This window comes from Ceratotherium simum, chromosome 22 (genome assembly GCF_057802395.1).
Source record: "Ceratotherium simum simum isolate JZ-2026a chromosome 22, ASM5780239v1, whole genome shotgun sequence".
Lineage (NCBI taxonomy): Eukaryota > Metazoa > Chordata > Mammalia > Perissodactyla > Rhinocerotidae > Ceratotherium > Ceratotherium simum.
This window is the reverse complement of record NC_141921.1, coordinates 2,673,372-2,693,197: the sequence shown is the minus strand read 5'-3', so window position 1 is coordinate 2,693,197 and position 19,826 is coordinate 2,673,372. Positions and strand designations below refer to the sequence as shown.

The 19,826-nt window shown below is 46.0% G+C and overlaps 1 protein-coding gene across 3 annotated transcripts in view; it reads left to right on the top strand.

Annotated features, from left to right (window-relative positions):
* Nucleotides 1–19,602, top strand: part of C8A (complement C8 alpha chain) — a 76,543-nt gene extending 56,941 nt beyond the window's left edge. The window contains exons 8-11 of one of the 3 annotated variants that reach the window (XM_004438609.3): nt 10,030–10,161; nt 11,326–11,483; nt 15,563–15,785; nt 19,451–19,602. In XM_004438609.3, coding sequence (XP_004438666.1) covers nt 10,030–10,161; nt 11,326–11,483; nt 15,563–15,785; nt 19,451–19,602 — 665 coding nt within the window. Of the gene's footprint in view, nt 1–10,029; nt 10,166–11,325; nt 11,484–15,562; nt 15,786–19,450 lie in introns of all 3 variants that reach the window. The other 2 variants (XM_087445773.1, XM_087445772.1) reach the window with 2 other exon arrangements.
* Nucleotides 19,603–19,826: the final 224 nt, after the last annotated feature.

Below are 19,826 nucleotides of genomic sequence, written 5' to 3'. Positions count from 1 at the left end.
TGATCAAGGTCATTCATTTCTGTCCCTAGAGCTTTGTCCAGTTTTGGAGGGACTGCTCCTGCCTTATATTAGTAGGCAGAGTGTGCGCACTTAACCACTATGCCACAGGGCCGGCCCTGACAGGTGGTTTTAGTAGCAAATGCTACTGGGACTGCTGAGTTGAGGACTGTGACACCAGATATGGGCTCAGCCAGAAAGTGCTATGTCAATTAATGATGTCTGTCAGAGGCAGCAGAGGCTGACCCACAGTAGAACCTCATTGTCCTTCCAGCTGGGGTGGTTCAGAATCCAAGCCCATATATACTGAGCGTCCTCTAGAAGTTTCCTTCCAATCTGCAGAGTCTGAAGCGGATTCCTAAAGGATCTGAGCTGGGAACAAGGGCCCTGGGTTGTGTATTTACTATTCCTTTACTAGAATGCGACAAAGGCAGCCCAGATGATTAAGCTTGGATGGAGAGTGATTGGGGTGGGGTGGACATATAATTTAAGTCCCTCAAATTTCTTATACTTTCCATCATGTTTATGTATTATTGCTGTTGTTTGTTTATAATTCCCTTTCAGGAAGGTTCTGAATAGAGCATTTCCCTTGTAATCCAAAGTAGGGCACAGGAAACACTCAATCTCTGAGGAAAACCCATGATCTAATCTCCCTCCCACCCTCCCTCCCTCCATCCACTAATCCAGTAAATACTCCCTGAGAACCCATAACTTCCGGGGGCGCAGGGATGAAACACACAGGTCCCTGCCATGGAGAAATGTGCAGTCACTTGGGGGCTAAGAATAACACAGTGTGGTAAATGCTTGAATAAAAATAAACACAGTAGAAGCACAAAGGAAGGAGCAACCCACCGTTTCCTACCATCCCATTTCCTAGACTCCAAAGACATTCAAACCTGATTGTCCAAAATAGTGGGAGTAGGAGCTTGCCTGGTGGAGAAGGGAGCCGGGGCTCTCTGACAGAGAGAGTTTCATGAGAGTGCTGCAGCAGCCAGCGGGTGACGGTGAGTAGTAAGAGACCAGTGTACAGGTTCACCCAAAGGCCAGCCGCTGTTGCAGAGGGCTTGCCCCTGAGGCCAGTGCAAAATGAGAGCAACCCTGTGGCTGGGTTTTGGCAGGAAGAGTGATGATATCAGCAACGTGGAAATGGAGTCAGCACTGGCCTCCAGGGAGCCACAGAGAGGATGACCAGCTGCAGAATAGCATGCTACTGGGGCCATGCAGAGGTGAACATTGAGAACAGGAGGGTTCCTGCCCCTGGACAAGATGGCCAGCGGTCAAGTGGGCATGCTCTGGCCCTACTCAGCACTCCAGCCCCATTGCTCATCCTGGGGCTGTGCTTTACTGAGCTACTCGCTGCTCGCTTGACTTGATCATGCTTGCTTTCTCCTTGGGGCTTTACAAGAAGGAAAGTGCTGTTCTTTCTGCCTGGAACTCTGCTCCCCGCCCTTTACCCTCCCTTCTTCACCTGGCTAATGCTTACTCATCCTTGGCCTTTGCTTAGACGAGACTCTTCCAGGCAGTCTTTCTGTCTCCCCGGTTCTGGGTTGGGAGCCTGTCTTGGGTGCTTCAGGGCACCAGGACTTAGCTCTATGTATCACACTATTGCAACTGCCCATTTCCATCACGCATCTTGTTAATGGTGTGTCCCCAGAATGTTGCCCATATGCTGAGGCTGACCCACAGTAGAGGCTCACTGTTTTTCTAGCAGTGGTGGTTCAGAATCCTAGCCTATATATGCTAGGCATCTTCTGGAGCTTTCCTTACACTCTGCAGAGTCCGGGGTGGATTCCCAAAGAGTCTGAGCTGGATTGGACAGTGGGGAGGGTGAGGTGGGCAGGAAATAGATTGTGAAGGGTCTTATACTCATGGCTAAGCAGTCTGGGCTGGCCCAGAGGTCTTTTGCTATGCCTGCTAACCAACCAATCACCCTAAACAGACAGGCACTAGATTCTAACAAACTCCAGGCTTTATCCCCAGTTACCATGACAACCAGGCTTCACGGTGATGGATGGTATTGATTGACTGACAGACTCCTGGTGTCTTGGCTCTGTCCCCACCCCCCCTTAAATAATTTGCATACACATGGAACTGAGAGACTCTCAGCACCATCCTGATTTTGTCCTGATTTTGAATTTCCGCCTTTATCATTGAAAACAGCCTCAGTCTTAAAGGAGAAAAAGGTGTGATGATGTCAGAATTATTCCCAGAGCCATCCTTTTCTCTCTCTCCCACAGGTGATGTAATGTGGATTGGAGAAAATGGGCTTTGGATACAGACCTTGTTTCAATCCTAGTCCTGCTATTTACTTGTATAATTTTGGGCAAGTAACTTAACCTGTCTAAGACTTGACTTACTCATCTCTAAAATGGGAATAATTGTACCTGTTGTGGGGTGATGTGTGACTATTAAATGAGACAACACATGGAAAGTCTTTGCCTGGCACTTAATGGATACTTATCAAATGTGGGTGTCCCTCGATCTTCTTCAGTCATTTCCACTCAGTTTATACTACAGCTTATCCTACAGAGAAGTTGATGAAAACATTTGTTTTCACAAACTCCTCAGCATCCCTCATTCTCTAATTTTCCAGTTGAGAATCAGGAACCAACAGTCCAGTCTATGTACGCTGTGGCATTTCTGGCAACAGTAATAATTGTAAGCCTTGACTATTATTGCTAGTTCTGAGCCAGGCACTACCCTAAGCACTGTACATGGCATAGATCAACTCATTTAACCCTCACAACAACACTGTGAGGTGGACAGTATTAAAATCCCTGTCTCACAGACGAGAAAACTGTGGCACAGAGAGATTAAACAACTCGCCCAGAAAGTAAGTGGGCATAGGGGAATTTTAGCTCAGGCAGTCTCCATTTCAGAACCTGGCCCTCAGCTATACCGACTCTTGTCATGATCAAAATCATCTAGAAGGGCCAGAGTCCCTGAAGATAGCCCCTCACTAGGCAGGAGGGAGCCTGAGATTGCAGTCCCCACATTGCCCATTGGGAGCATGGATTCCTTTTTCTGAGCTGCTTTGTAGAGTCGGGTGGTCGTGGAATGAGGGGCTTGGTAAGGCCACTGCTACTCTTGCCAAACGATGAGCATTTCTCTGCAGAGTAACACTAGTGAGATGAAGTGGAGCATGCACCGAATGTGGGTATAGCATACTTTGCATCAAACTCCGATTCTTGGGCTTGTTAGTCACATAACTTTGGGCAAATTACCTAACAATAGCAAAAAATAAGATTTGTTGACCACTTAATTGTGCCAGACTTACGGATAGAAACTATTATCCTCCTCGTTTTACAAGTGGGGAAAATAAGGCACAAAGTTTCAGTAACTTACCCAAAGCCACACGAACTCTGACTCCAGAGTTCACACTCTTCACCACCATGATTACTGTCTTTTCCAAACCCCAGGGAGCTTGAAAAATGGGGAAATCCTCCTGGCCCCATAAGATTGTTGTGAGCCTCCAACGAGATGGTGCAGATGAAAGTGCTTTATAAAAGATCAACTCTTAATTAAGCATGAGATATTACAAAGATGTGATTTGTATCATCAACCAAAAGAAAACCTGTGACTTCCAGAACATTTTAGAGATGTTGTCTAGATAGATTGGAATCAGCCCATCCCTGAGTACTCCCGGGGGCCTGTCACATGCCAGGTTCTGTGCCTAGCATTGTAAACCCAAGAGATGACTTTACAAGTTTGCAGTATAATTGGAAGGACAGACCAAGAAATTGACAATTACTAGGGTATGCTAAATACTATGCTGGAGGGAAGCATAGGGATACCTGGGGGACACACAGGGAAACCGTGGGGACACAGATATAGGGCCTTTGGGAGTGAGGGAAGGCTTTCTAGAGCTGAATGGGAGACACTCAATGAAAGAGGTAAGGTGACTTTCTAGTCAGAGGGGACAGCTCATGCAAAGGCACAGAGATACGGATACTATTATTCTCAGGTGGTTAGGAAGAAGCACGGGTTTTAATGGATGAACAGAAGCACAGAGGGGGCAGATAAGTCAGCCAACACTTCCCAGCTCATCCAGCCACAGACTAAGCAATCATCTTTTCCAATGTTATGGCATGAAATAGACCATATGATCCTTCCTTTCCCTCTGAGCCTGTCTTTGGGAGCAACCAGTGTAGCAAAGCAACACAGCAGATGGATCACAGCAACCTGAATGGCATTTGTTTGTTGCAAAGAGGTACATAATGCATTACACCTGCTGTTTTCCACCTGATGCTTTTAATCCGGGGAATGACAGAGACTTGCTGCATTCTGGCACCTCAGAAGTGAGGCTGCCTGGTTCTGCCTCTGAGCCACATTGATGCAGCATCTCCACGGAGGCGTGAGGACAGCTCTCACACCTGCACCACAGCCAAGACCGGGTGGGAAACAAGCAGTAGACATGGTGACCAGAGACCTGTCCTCTGGGCTCCTGGCCTACCAGGAGGGCACAACAGCAGCTCCTCTTGGACCAGACTTGAGTAAGAAGGAACCCAGGGGTCTCCCAGAACTTCCTTGACTGACTTGCATCTCCGTCTCTCCCACTCTTGAGTTTAGGTGTCTTGGTCTTCCTGAGCAGAATTTTGCTGCTGGGGACACAAGGCTTCCCCACGGTCTCCCTCTGCTCTCAATGTCCTTCTCATTTTGTCTGGCAAATCCCCACCATCCTTTCAGACTTGCCTCTGGTATCCTTCCTCTGACCCCTGGGGAAGACTTCCTGATGCTGCTGCCTTCTTTCAAAGTCCTCACTACACAGGACAATAATTGTCTGTTTACTTGTTCATTTCTCCATCCTAGACTATGAGCTCACTGAGATCAAACACTCTCCTTAGTCCTCTATTTCCCAGATGCCTAGCACACAGTAAGAAATCATTAAGCACTTATCAAAGTTGTCTCAAATCTTCTTCAAGTGTTTTGGTGTGTGCTTCAAGTTTCAGAATCTTGGATTTAGAGGATACCTTAAAAGACCACTGGCCAATTCTTCAAACCCTTCTACTGTGCCTCTCAAAGGCAAACAGCCAACCTCTGCTTGGTACCCTCCAGGTGTAGGGAGCTCATTGCCTTATGAAACAACTCGTATCTCCCAGGTCTCTGACCACCATGATGGTTTCGCTTGTGTGGGGCCTAAACCTGTCTCCCTGCAGCCTCTGCCCTTTTGGTCCTAGTTCTTGCCTGTGTGACCACACAAGACTTATTCCTCTTCCTCAAGACAACCCTCTGGAGAGCTGAATCTAGTTCTATTGCTCTCTCTTAGAGAGAGACCTTTCCTCCCTTTTTCAGGTGAACATGCCCCACCCCCTTAAACCTTCCCCAAAAGATATGGCTTTGAATTTCTTTACCCTCATGCTTATTCTTCTCCAATCATTCCTTATTTTCTCTTATTTTTTTTAGTTTATTTTATTGTGGTGTGAACACTTAACATGAGATCTACTATTTTAACAAAATTTTAAGTGTACAATACAGTATCCTAAACTATAGGGACAACGTTGTACAGCACATTTCTAGAACTTACTCCTCTTGCATAATTGAGACTTCATGCCCGTTGATTAACAACTCCTCATTTCCCCCTCCTCCCAGCCCCTGGCAGCCACCATTCTATTCTCTGATTCTATGAGTTTGACTATTTAGATACCTCACATACATAGGATCATGTAGTATTTGTCCTGCTGTGACTGGCTTATTTCACTCAGCATAATTTCCTCAAGGTTCGTCCATGTTGTATACAGCAGGATTTCCTTCTTTTTCAAGGCTGAATAATGTCCAACGAATGTCCTATTTTCTTATTTCCTTTTAGAAGTGTGGCTCCCAAAACTTTGCACCAGGTTCTGGATTTCTCTAACCTACACAGAGAGCGAGATTGTCCCCTCCTTTACCTTACAACGGATAATTTTCACCTGGTTTTTATTGCCCTACTGAGCTGGAAGTTCTCTAAAACTTTATCTAACACTTCTCCCACTAAGCTGATGAGTTATATTTCTGGGCTGTTGTGAGGATTAAATGAAACACGTATTTTCAGCACTTAGTGTAATGGCTGGCATTGTACTAGCGCTGGACCATGCATCATAAGCCTGGCGTATTGGAAGCACTCAGTGAATGATGGCAATTATATATTAATAAACATTAAGGTCCTTTTAAAGCCAAATCTTTAATGACTCCCCTGGTAACAGAAGATTGTGAGGCATCAGGGTAGGATGTTACAGCTTTCCCAACTGAGTCTCATTTTGCTATGCTTGGTCTGTCTATCCATCCAGCCTTCTGGGGGCTTTTTGGATCCTGTTTTTTTATCTGAATTATCCTTGGCTTTTTCTAGTTTCTTCTTCTGGGTCAACACAGTGAGCCTGGCTGCTAAGTCCATATCCAAGGCATTGACAAAAGCATTGACTGGGACAGGGCCGAGGCCAGCGCTCTGCAGCAGGTCACCAGAGGTTCTTTGTAGGACCAGGGCACTCCATATCTGGCCCTAGATGTGCTGCATAGGAATCATCTGGGATATATACTTAAAATACAGAGTGCTGATTACTCAGAAATACAGAATCAGAATTGATAGAAGTGGGGCCCAGAAACCTGTATTTTAAATAAGCACTCCAGATGCTCTCAATGTGTAGCCATGTTTGGAAACCATCAACTCCAGAGCTCACTGAGTTCTAAAGCTCAAAACAAAGGCTATTGTGATCTGGTCCAAAGCTGACATCTAAGGAGTCCAGCCTAGTGGGACATGGGGCCTGGTTCTATAAATATATTCAGTCCACCCATGCCACACACCCGTCTGGACAAGTGCTACACAATTACTCCCAACCTTTTTCTGCTCCTTGCTTCCGTCTCTCTGGGTCTATGTCTTGGCTTCCAATGCCAGTTTCAAGGCCTGGATTTTGGCACCAGGTTGGATCTCCTCCACCCCCACCCCAGCTTAGTGGTCTTGGTTTCTCGAGGGCACTCTGTAGACAGCTCTGACTTGGCATCCTCCACAGCTTCTGATGAGACACCCCCCTTCTAGTCCTGGTGTATTGAAACAAGCAACTCTCGGGATGCGAATTAGTCTTCACTTAGTATATTGTCCCAAACCTGCTAGCTGCTCAGGGACGAGACCTTACTTATGTAGATTTGCATCACATTCATATTAGTTTTATTCTCACATTGTCTACATTGCCCAACGTGCAATGTGCTGGGGATGGTACCTCATAGGTGCCTACTAAATTATTCTGACAGCAGAATTCTTTAGTCTGATGCAAAAACTGAAATTAGTGGGGGCAGCCCTGTGGCCTAGTGGTTAAGTTCAGCACACTCCGCTTTGGTGGCCCAGGTTCAGTTCCTGGGTGTGGACCTACACCACTTGTCAGCAGCCACGATGTGGTGGCTACCCACATACAAAACAGAGGAAGATTGGCACAGATGTTAGCTCAGGGTGAATCTTCCTCAGAAAAAAAAACACCCTAAAAAACTGGAATTATTGAAAACCCTACAGGCTTCTAAGAAAGACAAACTTGAGTTTGAATCTGAGCTCCACCGTTTTCTAGCTGTAATTATCTTAGGCAAGATAATTAACCTTTATGAACCTCGGGCATCTCAACTGAAGATGAGAAGTGTGGGCTGAGTGTCTAACGGCACTTTTAGCTCTGCCGTTCTGGTACCCTATTTCGGGGTTCTCAGAAGGCAATTCTTTGCAGTCAAGTCGTGCTACTCAAATCAAGCTGGAATTCTCTTCTCCCAGCAGCACGTGGCAGGCTGTCGGCAGACCCTTCATGAGCATAATACTCTGCAGGCATCCTCCAGCCCCTATTAATCAGCCCCTCCTGTCGCTGTAATTCGGCAGCACTCCACCACTCACCTAAGTAATCACTCTGCCTTCTGCCAGTGAATAACTTTCATCCACTTGGGTTTATCACTGTTGAAGCATTTTTTAATCAAAACAATTAAATATGCTAAATCTTCCTCAATTAGCAATGCATTAAAAATTAAAAGTGCTTGAATGGAAACAGCAGAAGAAGCCCTTTGCTTGGCGCTGAGTGCTGGTGCTTCGAGCAGCACTTCTCCGGGGCACGCTCTGCTCGGGAGGTGTTCAGAAACTGGTGTGCACACGGTCACCAGGGCTGCGGCTGAAAGGGACCCTGGAGATGGACAGGTTGAACCCATTCTCTCCATAAGTGGGAAACCGAGGCCCAGTGAGATCATGGTCCTTTTCTAAGCTCATACAGGCTGTCAGTGGCTGGAATTTGTTCTGTTTTCTTTTCCTGTTTTCAAAAAATAAAATTTGTATATATTTAAGGTGTACAACATAATGGTTTTATATACCCATAAAAAGTGAAGTGATTACTACAGTCAAGCTCATTAATTATATCTCTTCTCTCATAGTTACCTTTCATGTGTGATGGGAGCACCTGGAATCCACTCTCTTTGTAAATTTCTGATATTCAATACAATCTTATTAACTATAGTCCTCAGGCTGTACATTAGATCTCTGTATTTATTCATCCTACATAACTGCCACTTTGTTCCCTCTGACCAACATCTCCCCATTTCTCCCGCCTCCCTGTCCCTGGTAACCACTGTTTCACTCTCTGCTCTATATATTTGACTTTTTTAGTTTCCATATACAGGTGAAATCATGCAGTTTTTTCCTTTTTGTGTCAGGCTTATTTCACTTAGCATAATGTTCTCCAGGTTCATCCATGTTGCAAATGGCAGGATCTCTTTATTTTTTAAGGCTAAATAATATTCCGTTATATTTCTTTAGCTGTTTGATTCACGATTCCTGACTTCTAAGATTCCTCCCATCAGAAGCCCTTACCAAAGGACTCATGGCATTCATTTGTTCCCTCATTTTTTTCATACATCAATCATTTATTCTGAAGATAGTTACCGAACTCCTCCTGTGTGGCAGTGTCCCACTATGCTCACAGGAGAGTGGTGACTAAGACACAAGTCGTTGACGTCACAGAGTCTGCAGTTTAATGGGGATGCAGGCAGGTAAACTTTGCCACTCAATACTCCCTTGAAAATGTTGAATCTAATTCTTAGCTCAATTGAATTTCAGGCCTAAATTATTTTTCCTTTGTGGTTGCCAGAATATACTGGTAATAATGATTGTATAGTTGCAGTTAAAAGTAATGATATTTTAAAAATACAAACTCCAGTTCGCAGCCTTTAGCCACAGATAAAGTTGAACTCTGCAGCAATGGTCAATGTCTTGCTGCGGTCTACTTCGCTAGCCTTATCTTCAGGCTGACCAAGAGTTGGAAACCCAGCTCTGTTCATTTACAGGCTGTGGGATCGGGCAAAATGACTTTACTGCATTGAGAATTACGTTCCTCATCTGCAAAATGCAGCTTCTTCAGTGGATCCTCAGGTGTGGACAAATACAGAGACAGCTAATGTGGGACTCCCGCTTCTTGTGGGGCCAAAGGCAGACAGACTCCCCAAGGAGATATATCCATCTCCTAACAGGACTCTGACCTCTCTGGGGTGCAAAGAGGGCCTGGGCAAAAAGAATTGTGACAAATATAATCCTTCAGACCCAAACAAAGCACATGGGTAGCTCTGAAGAAAGAGGGAAGTATTCTAATCCAAAAGTGCTTCATGGAGTAAATAACATTTGAATTTGAGCTTGAGTAGACTTTGGAAAAATGGTGAAAAGGGACAGAGGACGAGGCAACATGTGCCAAATTGCAGAGTGAAAAAGGTGCCTATCATGGGCCAGGCCCTGAGCCAGGCACAGGGGTACATGGAGATGGATGAGATAGAGTCCCTGCCTCAAGGAGGCTCAGTGGAGAATGTGCAAAGAAAAGGGAACTAGCACTTTTAAGCAACTAGTGTATGCAATACATATTCCTTCTCATTTCAGGAATTATTTGGGTTAAAACCATACAGAAGAGAACACTGGAACTGGATTAAAGAACTGGGATTTCAACCCAGATCTCTTAGACTCAAAACTGAAGCTAGCTTTTATGACTGTGAGTTGATTGTACTGTGTTAACTGGTTTTTAGCATCTCAGTAGTTTGTGTTTCTCTGTCTCCCTGCTGCAGGTGTTACCAGCGAAGATATCAAGACCTGCTTTGGAGTCGCTATAGGCATCAGCTATGACTATACAAATAGCACACCAATTGGAATAGGTTTATCAGAAGGACGGTGTAAAAAATTTGGAGATGGCAAAACTGGCAAGTATTTAGTGATGAGTCTCCCCAAAAGAGAAGCCAGTCTTTCCCTTGGACACACAATCAGGGCGTGGACACTATTTTTTTTCCCTTAGTTGATTCCATTTCAGTCAATGGTCACACTGCATAGCTGCTAAATACCCCAAACCAGTGACATGAGTGGCTCTATTTTGAATTCACCATAGGCTGAGAGCACTTTAGAAGTACTTGATTTTGTGTGGTGCAGCTTCCTAGATTTCAAGGACTAGATGAAGTTCTAAGTAAGAAGTAGGATGAAAGGAATGTGTAGACAGAACCTGGAAAGTCAACTGTTAGGATGAAGGCCCATCAGGTTACAGTCCAGAGGGAGGAACAAGTCTGCTGAGAGAGGAGAATATGGTTACCAAATTCAAACTCAAAGAATAACTATTAGAGAAAGATTGCACAAGAATATTTTGTGGCATTTCCTGAACAAGTCAATATGAATGTTCACGTATTCATTCATTCATTCATTCATTCGTTCACCAAAAGTGTATAGAGTTTTTTTTTTCAGGTGGGAGATACAGAGGATGTAGGGATGATGAAACACTTTATAATGTAGTAGATGAAGTAGATACGAAACAGGTTCAAATTATTCCCGTTGCTTTAGGCCCTTCATGCCTCAGAGCCTTAAGTCAAATTGCTTCTTCTCTCTGATGCCCTTCCCTCCTCTCTCCATTTACCTGCAAAGTTTATTTACTTTTCTAGACAACCCTCCCCGCCAACCCCTGCTATAGATCTGACCGCGTCTTCCTCTGCATCCTTACTGAGCCCCAAAGAGACATCTGTCACATCACCTGTAATATTTAATTGAACCTATTTGGCATATAGCAGGCACTGAGTAAACATTTGACATATAAACAAATAAACAAATGAATGAATCTTCATCCATTTTCCCACCTTCTTCCTCCTCCACGTTGGACTAGGCTGTCCTCCCAGTGTTTGCTCTAATCCAGAGGTTGGGTCCATTTCTAAGTCTTGGTCCTTCTCTTCCACCTTGTCTGCTAGTTAATTGAGCAAGGTAGAAGAACGGGAGAGAGCTCTAAGGAGAGCACATAAACTTTGTCTTAAATCTTATTAGGAGAGCTTGCCAACTCATCCTCTGGCTTTTGCGGAAATAAGCTAATGCACTTATCCTCTTGATGGCAGAAAGAAGCAGGAAGACCATGGCGGTGGAAGACGTCATTTCTCGGGTGCGAGGTGGCAGTTCTGGCTGGAGTGGTGGCTTGACACAAAGCGAGAGCATCATTACATACCGTTTCTGGGGGAGGTCATTAAAGTATAATCCTGTTGTTATTGATTTTGAGGTAAGTCTTTTCGCAGTTGAAGAAACTCTACGTCCACGAGGAATGAAAGTGAAGCAGACCAGATCATTTCATATTTCTTATTATGAGCCCATCAAAGAACAAGATTAAATGTAATGGCACACTGAATTTGTGGCCTTCCCCATGCCTGACTATAGGGAGTGTGGGACTGTAGCCCCCTGCCACAGGAAAGCTGGCACTTGAAACTTAATATCTGGTTAGTGCCAAGTTTTACACTAGTAGTCCCAGAATTTCTTCAGGGTTAGGCCACATTTAAAAAATAGTAATTTGCATTTATCCATAAAAGGCTTTAAAACTCACATTTGCTAAATTGGGAGTTGGGAAAACTTTTTCTGTGAAAGACCAGATAGTAAATATTTTAGGCTTTGTGGGCCACGTACAGTCTCTGTCACCCAAGTTCTTATTTTTTTTTCACAGCCCTCTAAAAACATAAAAACCATTCCTAGCACAAGGCCATACAAAAAGAAACTGTGGCTCAAACTACAGCTTGTGGGCCCAAGCTGTAGTTTGCTGCCTCTGCTCTGAATGATCTCATCTCCTCATCACATCAACCTCTGGCACAGCCATGATTGTCCCCTGTGAAAAGATTAGGAAACTGAGGCTTCAAGCAATCTCATGAATGGGTTGAGGTCACAGAGCTCATAAGTGACAGGACCTGGATCTCAGACCTCTGGACTTCATGAACAGTTCTCATTTCCCTCTGTCCTAGCACCTTCCTGAAAGCCATGGTTTTCAACCACTGGGTGATTTTGTTCCCCAGGGGACATTTGGCAATATCTGGAGACAATTTTGGTTGTCATAACTGGGAGGGTGCCACTGGCGTCTAGGGGGTAGAGGCCAGGGATGCTGCTAAACATCCTACAGTGCACAGGACAGCCCCATAACGAAGAAATATCTGGCCAAATGTCAATAGTGCCAGAGTTGAGAAACGCTGCCTTAATTCCCTGACCTCACAAAGAGAATAAAACTGTCCTCAAACTGCAAAGGAGGCGGATCCTTCCATCATTACTTCTACTCATATGCAAGGGTAGTCCATTAAAAAAAAGAGTTGTATTTTTGGCTTTTAAATAAAATATTACTGTTTTCTTGCCATTTTCTCCCTACCCTTGCCCATTTTTCTACATATATTTAAAATTCCAGGTATGAATACATTCCTCCTCTTAAAACATGTACCACCAGTTAAACGTAAAAGTCTGTTATAACACCCTGCTCTCTATGAAGAAAGAGGTCGGATGGATTAACCCTGATTTCATTTCTTCTCCAATAAGTAAGGGACCATTTTCACGCACCTGTAATTCACATAGGGTCTGAAAATCGCTATCATCGAGCTATTAGTGATTTGGGCAAAAACTGTGAAATTGATATCAAGAGTAATATATAAACTTTCACGGGCAAGAGGTGAAAAAACTTTGTGTTTGAGCAAAACTTCCAAGGGAGTTTTGTCAGTCAGTTCCAAGACTGACATTCGTGATCTAGAGAAGACCAAATACCGTCTTTTGGGAAAGACAGCCTGGGTTTGGGGTGAGAAAGATAGTTTGGCTCATGGCTCAGCCACATTTTCAATGTGTGACCTTGGCAAGTTACTTCATTTTCTGAGCCCCAGTTTCTTGCTCTGTAACATGGGGATAATAAAATTTTATGTCGCAAGGTTAGGGAGAGAGCAGTGGATATTTAGTAAATGTCACTTGAGGAAACAGGTTCATGGAGGCCAAGTGAGCTGGCCAAATCTCAGAGCTGGTAAATGGCAGAGCCCAACTTGAGCCAACTTCCCTGACTCTAACACCCACGATCTCTTCACAACCCATTTGCCCGCTGAGAAGTTTGGATTCAATGCATTAAGCTGCTGGCAGGTTACAGAGCAGGGAAGTGACACAGCTAGAGCTGTGCTTTCAAAAGAGAATGCTCACAGAAGTATGAAGGATGATTAGAGGTACCGACAAGCAGGCCCGTTTGGGGGTTGTTTGGAAACTGCTGCTCAGAGTGGAAACAGTGTCTTATTCAGTTGCATATCCCCAGAGCTTAGCAGTGCTCATTTATGGCAGGTACCTAGAATGAGTGAACATAGAAATCATGTTATGTTATGATGCTGTGCTATGTTATATATTATTATGTTATGTTTTATTGTGTCACTATATCACGCCACTTGCCTTCTCTGAATCTGTTTTCTCATCTGTAAAATGGGAACAAGACCATTGCCAACATCTTTCAAGCTCTAACATACTAAGAGTCTTTTTCTCCACCCCTCTTCCCTCCTTTAAGACTCCACCAGCTCCTCCGCAGGAGTGCCCCCTTTCCTCTTCCTGAGGGTTCCGAGAGGGAGCAGTGAGAGATGGGGGACTGAGGGCTGAGCCCCACTCAAGGGTCAAAGGGAAGTTGCCCAATGATCCTGCCTTCCCTGGAACTGTGTCAACTTTAACCAGGGCCACAGGGCAGCCCATTCTGCACTGACTTCCTAACAATGGGGCCAAATTCCCTGAACTTCCAATAAGTGGTCTTCTCCCCTTGGCTGGGGGCCCAGCCAGTTCTGATGTGACCAGCCTGGTAACCTCAGCCGCAGCCCTGACCACAGGCCAAGGTCTGTTTGCCACACGTCTTTGGGTACACATTTCCAGGAACCCATGCGAGGCTATTGCCTGTGCCCTCTATGGACTCTTGATTCTAGGGAAGTGAGATGGCTCCACTGTGGGTCAGTCCTCTCTGAATTGCTCTGTGACCTTGGTAAACCACTCCCCTCTCAGGGCCTCAGGTCACTCTCCTTTAAATGAGAGATCTGCAAAAGAGCTTTCATTTTAGGATTGTCGTTAAAATATATGGCATTATAAGCATGCTGAAGATAATCATATGTGCATGCAATTTGAAAGATATTGGCTTCTTTTTCCTATCATCATATCTAATAAAAACGGTGCTTTGTTTTATATTGTTCTTCCCATTTGCAATGGTATCTCACATTCACTACTTCTTTAGATCCTCATAAGAATTCTAGGAAGTAGGTTATCATGCCCCTTTTATAGATAATGTGGCTCGGGTTTAGAGAGGGCCAGTGCAGAGTTCCAGGCCACATAGCAGGAGGGGAGCAGCATTTATGGAACTTGAACTATGTGACAGGCTTTTCCCGTCTGTCAACTTTGCTCTTCCCAATAGATCTGGAGGGTAGAGTGTTGTTCCCACTTTGCAGACGAGGCAGGGAGGCTCCACTGTGCCTTGACAGAGATCACACAGCTGCAGGTGATAGAGCTGGCGTTTGCAGCCACATTTTCTGGCTCCAGATTCAGTGCTCTCTGCTACATCTACTACTTCCCAACCAGGGGTCGATTTTGCCCCCCAGGGGACATTTGCCAATGTCAGGAGACAGTTTTGGTTTTCATGACTGGAAAGTGCTACTGGCATCTAGCGAATAGAGGCCAGAGATGCTGCTAAACATCCTACAGTGCACAGGACAGGCCCCCACTGCCAGCAAAGAATGAGCCGGCTGGAAATGCAATAGTGCTGAGGTTGGGAAACCCAGGACTATAGTCATTACTGGAAAGAGTTGCCTCAAATGTAAACGATCTCCCTACACACACACCCACCACAGTGACACCATTAGGGAGCGTGCTCAGCAATGGCAGCACAACTACTTATCAAGGACTTTATTAATTTCTTCATTGAAGGATGACAATCAAAAAAATACACACACGAACACACACACACACACAAATACTTTGCACTCTTCCTGCTTCCTAAAAGTGAGGGAGGAGGCACAGATGGCTTCTGAGCTCTTGTGTTCCTCCCGGATTGGAGGACCACAGCCGTCAGAGTTTAGTAAGTCCATGTTCAGAGTGGCTTTTGCACTTAATTGCATGATCATGAGCTAATCACTCAAACACTCTGAGCCTCCACTTCTTCCTCCTTGGGCTGGGGAATTTAGTACCCGCTTCACAGAGTGGCTGCAAGGATCTAATGCAGCTAGATAAAGTTGAGTCTCTGTAGCAGGCCTTCCAGAAGCTTGATGGTCAGTTCTCGGGCTCTGAGAAGCTGGATAGAGCCCAGGGAGGGGCCTTCTGTTCTTTTTGTTCCCACAGATGCAGCCCATCCATGAGGTGTTGCGACACACGAACCTGGGGCCCCTGGAGGCTAAACGCCAGAACCTGCAGCGGGCCTTGGACCAGTACCTGATGGAATTCAATGCCTGCCGCTGCGGGCCCTGCTTCAACAATGGGGAGCCCATCCTCGAGGGCACCAGCTGCCGGTGTCAGTGCCCCCTGGGTCGCCAAGGCCTTGCCTGTGAACAAATGGAGCAGGAGGGTAAGGCCCGTGCGTCCTTACTCGGGATCAAGCCTGGCCCCGCTCAGAGGAGCCAGCACAGGAGGGCCTTTGGGGTTCCCAGCCTCCCCTTTCTGTGCCTCTTGCCCCCTACTCTAGAAACACACACTCTGAGCTTTATGGCTGACCCCCCAGACTTAATGGTTCTTGTGCTTTCCGCCTGCCATCTGGACCCTGTCTCAGATGAGAACTGTCCTTTACCAACATGCACATGGACAACACGATTAATTTCTGGAGGAATACTTTCATTTCCTAGGGTTGCCGTAACAAATTACCGCAAGCTGGGTGGCTTGAAGCAACAGAAATTTATTGTCTCACGTGTCTGGAAGTTAGAAGTCCAAAATTCAGGGGTATTAGCCAGTTGGTTTCATCTAGAGGTTCTGAGGGAGCATGTGTTCTATGCCTCTCTCCTAGCTTCTGGTGGTTGTCGGTAATGCCTGGCATTCCTTGTTTTGTAGATGCATCATTCCAGTCTCTGCCTGTCTTCACATGGTGTTCTCCACTTGACATCTCTGTTTTCTCTTCTTATAAGAACACTAGTCATTAGATTAGGACCAGCCCTAAGACTTAATCTGCAAAGACCCTATTTCCAAATAAGGTCACATTCACAGGTAGTGGGGGTTTGGACTTGAACAGATCTTTTGGGGTGACACAATTCAATGGTGAAGTCGTCGTCATTACAATGCAAGGAGTTATGACTAAAAACAGGGTTGGGGCAAGTTAGGCTTAAACATGCAGAGCTGCAGCATGAACCAACTGGTACCAGGGAGAAGATTCTCAAACAGGGGTTAGAAATCCATATCCCTTAGAGATGAAGAAGTCCTCAGACCTGGATGTGAATCTCAACTATTTCACTGACTTACTGTGAAACACTGCTTAGTCACTTCTTTTTTCTGGGGCTCATCTTTCCCATCTAAGTTTCCTTTGAGCCCCAAGAATCTCTGTGAATGCCCCGATACCTAAGCTTTCAATTTTCTATGCACACAAAACTGCTTATATAGTATACGGAATGATGGCAAAAACACAGCGGCTCCCAAGTCGATGTATGCATCAATCTCAATTGGCAACTGCAATGAAGAAAAGGTACAGAAAAAAAGAAGTGTGGATGGGTGTATAGATCTAAGGCACTACTCTTGGGCCCATAAAACAAACTGTTGAAGCACAGGGTGGATGGGGTGGGAGCCTGGTTTTAAAATGAGATGATGGTGGGTTATAATTTCCTCATCGGGAGATAGTTCTAAATGGGAGGCAGGATAGCATAGCTCTGGTGTCAGATAGGCCTTTGAATCCCAATGCTGTCAGTTTTCATCCAGGCATCCCCTGTAAAATGGGGATAACATTAGTACCTTCTTCACAGGTTGTATTGAGGATTCAATTAGCTAACACATGTGGCAGGCGGTATAATGATAAAAAGAGGAAGAGTGAGCTCCATTGGTAGAGGATCTGTCCTGGGTTGGTGCCTTGTCTAAATCCCTTCTTTGCTGGCTGTACAAATTGGGTCCCAACAAGCTCCCTGGTGTCCTGTAGGAGGAACTCTGAGAGGGGTGAGCCGAGATGGTGAGTGGATTCAGAGTCCTTAGGAAGGAGGATGCAGAGAATAAAAACAAAGCAGACCAACTACCAGCACCAAGCCTGGTGCAGTTCCTCATGTGAATTGGAAAAGGTACTGCCTGATGGGGGGTAAATTGGGAGAAACAAAGAAAACCACTCAGGCTGATACTGCCCAGCTCCAAGGCCCGGGGGTTTCTTTTTGAGCAGAGTGTGGACTGGGTTTCAGCCCCCATTCGCCCCATTGGCCAGGCAGCTTTCCCAGAGAGACCAAAGGTCAATGAACAGAAGGGATAACTAACCCTTATTCTGTGCCAGGCACTATTGCAACACTTCATGTGCATGAACTCATCTATCCCCCCAAGAATACTATGAGATAAATCCTATTATTAGCCTCAATTTACAGATGAGGAAACTGGGACAGACAGAAGGTGAGATCACTTGCTCAAAGTCTTCTAGCTGGGAAGTATCAGAGCCAGGATTTGGACTCATGCAGTTGGATGCTAGGACCCAAGCTCTTCACTGTTACATTCTACTGATTTACACCCTAAGAGTCAGGAAATTTGGAGAATGAGGGCAGAGTCCGAGGTGATTACATTGACTATCATTTTGGGGAGTGGGGAGGGAGGGTATGTCCTAGTTCATGGTTGTCAGCCTGACCTGGCTTAAAGGGACAGACTTGAGCCCTGCCTGGATAATTATAACTAGCACGTCAAGGGCCCTCAGAATCAGTGACTTCCAGCAAAAGGACAGAGAGAACAGGGAGTGTGGACTACCTAGATATGCCTCTTCGGTGGTCCAGTGCTGGGCTCAGTGGTGGCCATGCTGAGTCATATGTACACATGATGGGCATTGGAGAAGGGGCACACGATGCCGATGATCTGGGAGTGATGGCAGGGCGTAGAGGGCTGAGTCCTCCGCACAGCCCCATTCCTCCTGCAAGATTACATTCAGTCAGTTGCAGGCGGTTCATGGTGTTCTATTACCGTTGTTGCAAGCAGGGTGTGGACATCAGGTGGCCTTGGGGTTATCAGACTGAACTTTCAGCCTGACAGATCCATCTGGCAAGGAAATCTAAGTCTGGGGAGTCAGCCACCATGGAGACCCATTGATGTAGGTTCCTAGGGATTTTCCCAGCAAACCTTTGCCTGTGGGGCCTGAGTCACAGAGGTGGGAAAAACAGAGACAGAGAGCCCAGCTGTGGCTGCCCCACCAGGGAGTATAATTACAGCGCTGGAAGGGACGTGAAGATAATCTAATCCAATGATATTCACACTGGGATCTGAGGAAACTTGGGGTCTTAGGGGCTGCCCCAGGGGAGCAGGGCGAACCTGATAGACACCCCAGCTTCAAAAAGAATGGCTCCACTTTCATCTACTTCCACGTTGGGGTCCATGTAAGATTTCATTTAAGGAAAAAAAAAAAAAACAGTAATGAAAACAATAGTGATGAAAAAACTCCACCAGATCAGTCCATCGTTTTCATTTACAGAGATGAAACTTTAGGCCGAGAGAGGAGACGGGCTTGCCCCAGGCGCGGAGCCAGTAGGAGGCAGCAGCCCCATGCTAGGGGCGTTGTATGAGCTGCATGGCCAGAGAAGCCCACAGTCAGTGCACGTGTTCTGATGCTCTGCGCAGAGAATGTGTCACCTACCCTGGGCCCATTGTCAGAGTCTGACAGGGTTTGATTTGCAAACCATCAATCCAAAGCCCAGCCATCCGCTCCATAGGGGTGTCTGGCTGGCCCTGGTCTGTGAATTCTCAGCTGGGCTGTGCTGCCTGCTCTTCATGCCCTTCAGGGGCTCTGTGTCATTCTTCCAGAGGAAGGCACCTCCCTGCCTTACTCTGCTATCCATCTTCTGTGGAACGGTGGATTTCAATTTCTTGAGATGGGCTCCCAGTGGCCTCTTCTCACTCCATCCAGAGTTTCAAATTAAGTGTGAGGAGGCGAGCACAGAGGTCTTGGTTGGCTGCACCAAGGCATTTCCCCAAGGAGAGATTGCAGACCACTCTGGGGCAATGGGATGGGCCTCCCTCCTCACCATCCGAGCTGCTTCTTGTATGCTAACCTCCTGCTCCCCTGGGAAATTATCTGTGCAGGAGCCAAGGCGAATGGGCACTGGAGCTGCTGGAGCTCCTGGTCTGCTTGCAGAGCGGGCACCCGGGAAAGGCGGAGAGAGTGCAATAATCCCGCACCCCAGAACGGGGGCACCTCGTGTCCGGGGCGGAAAGTGCAGACCCGGGCTTGCTGAGGGCCTCTGGGCACCGGCTGGGACAGATGCAGCGCATGTCACCACCTGCACCCACCACTGGATAAAGATTTCTTCCTGCTGAGAGAAAATGCAAATCTACATGGACTTTTTCTTTGTCCTGCCAGTTCTCAGGCCTAAGACCAGGCTGTGCCATCTACAACCAACCGTTCTGTTACCCATGAAACTCAGTCATTCAACAACTGGGTGTTGAGTGTTAACTAGAG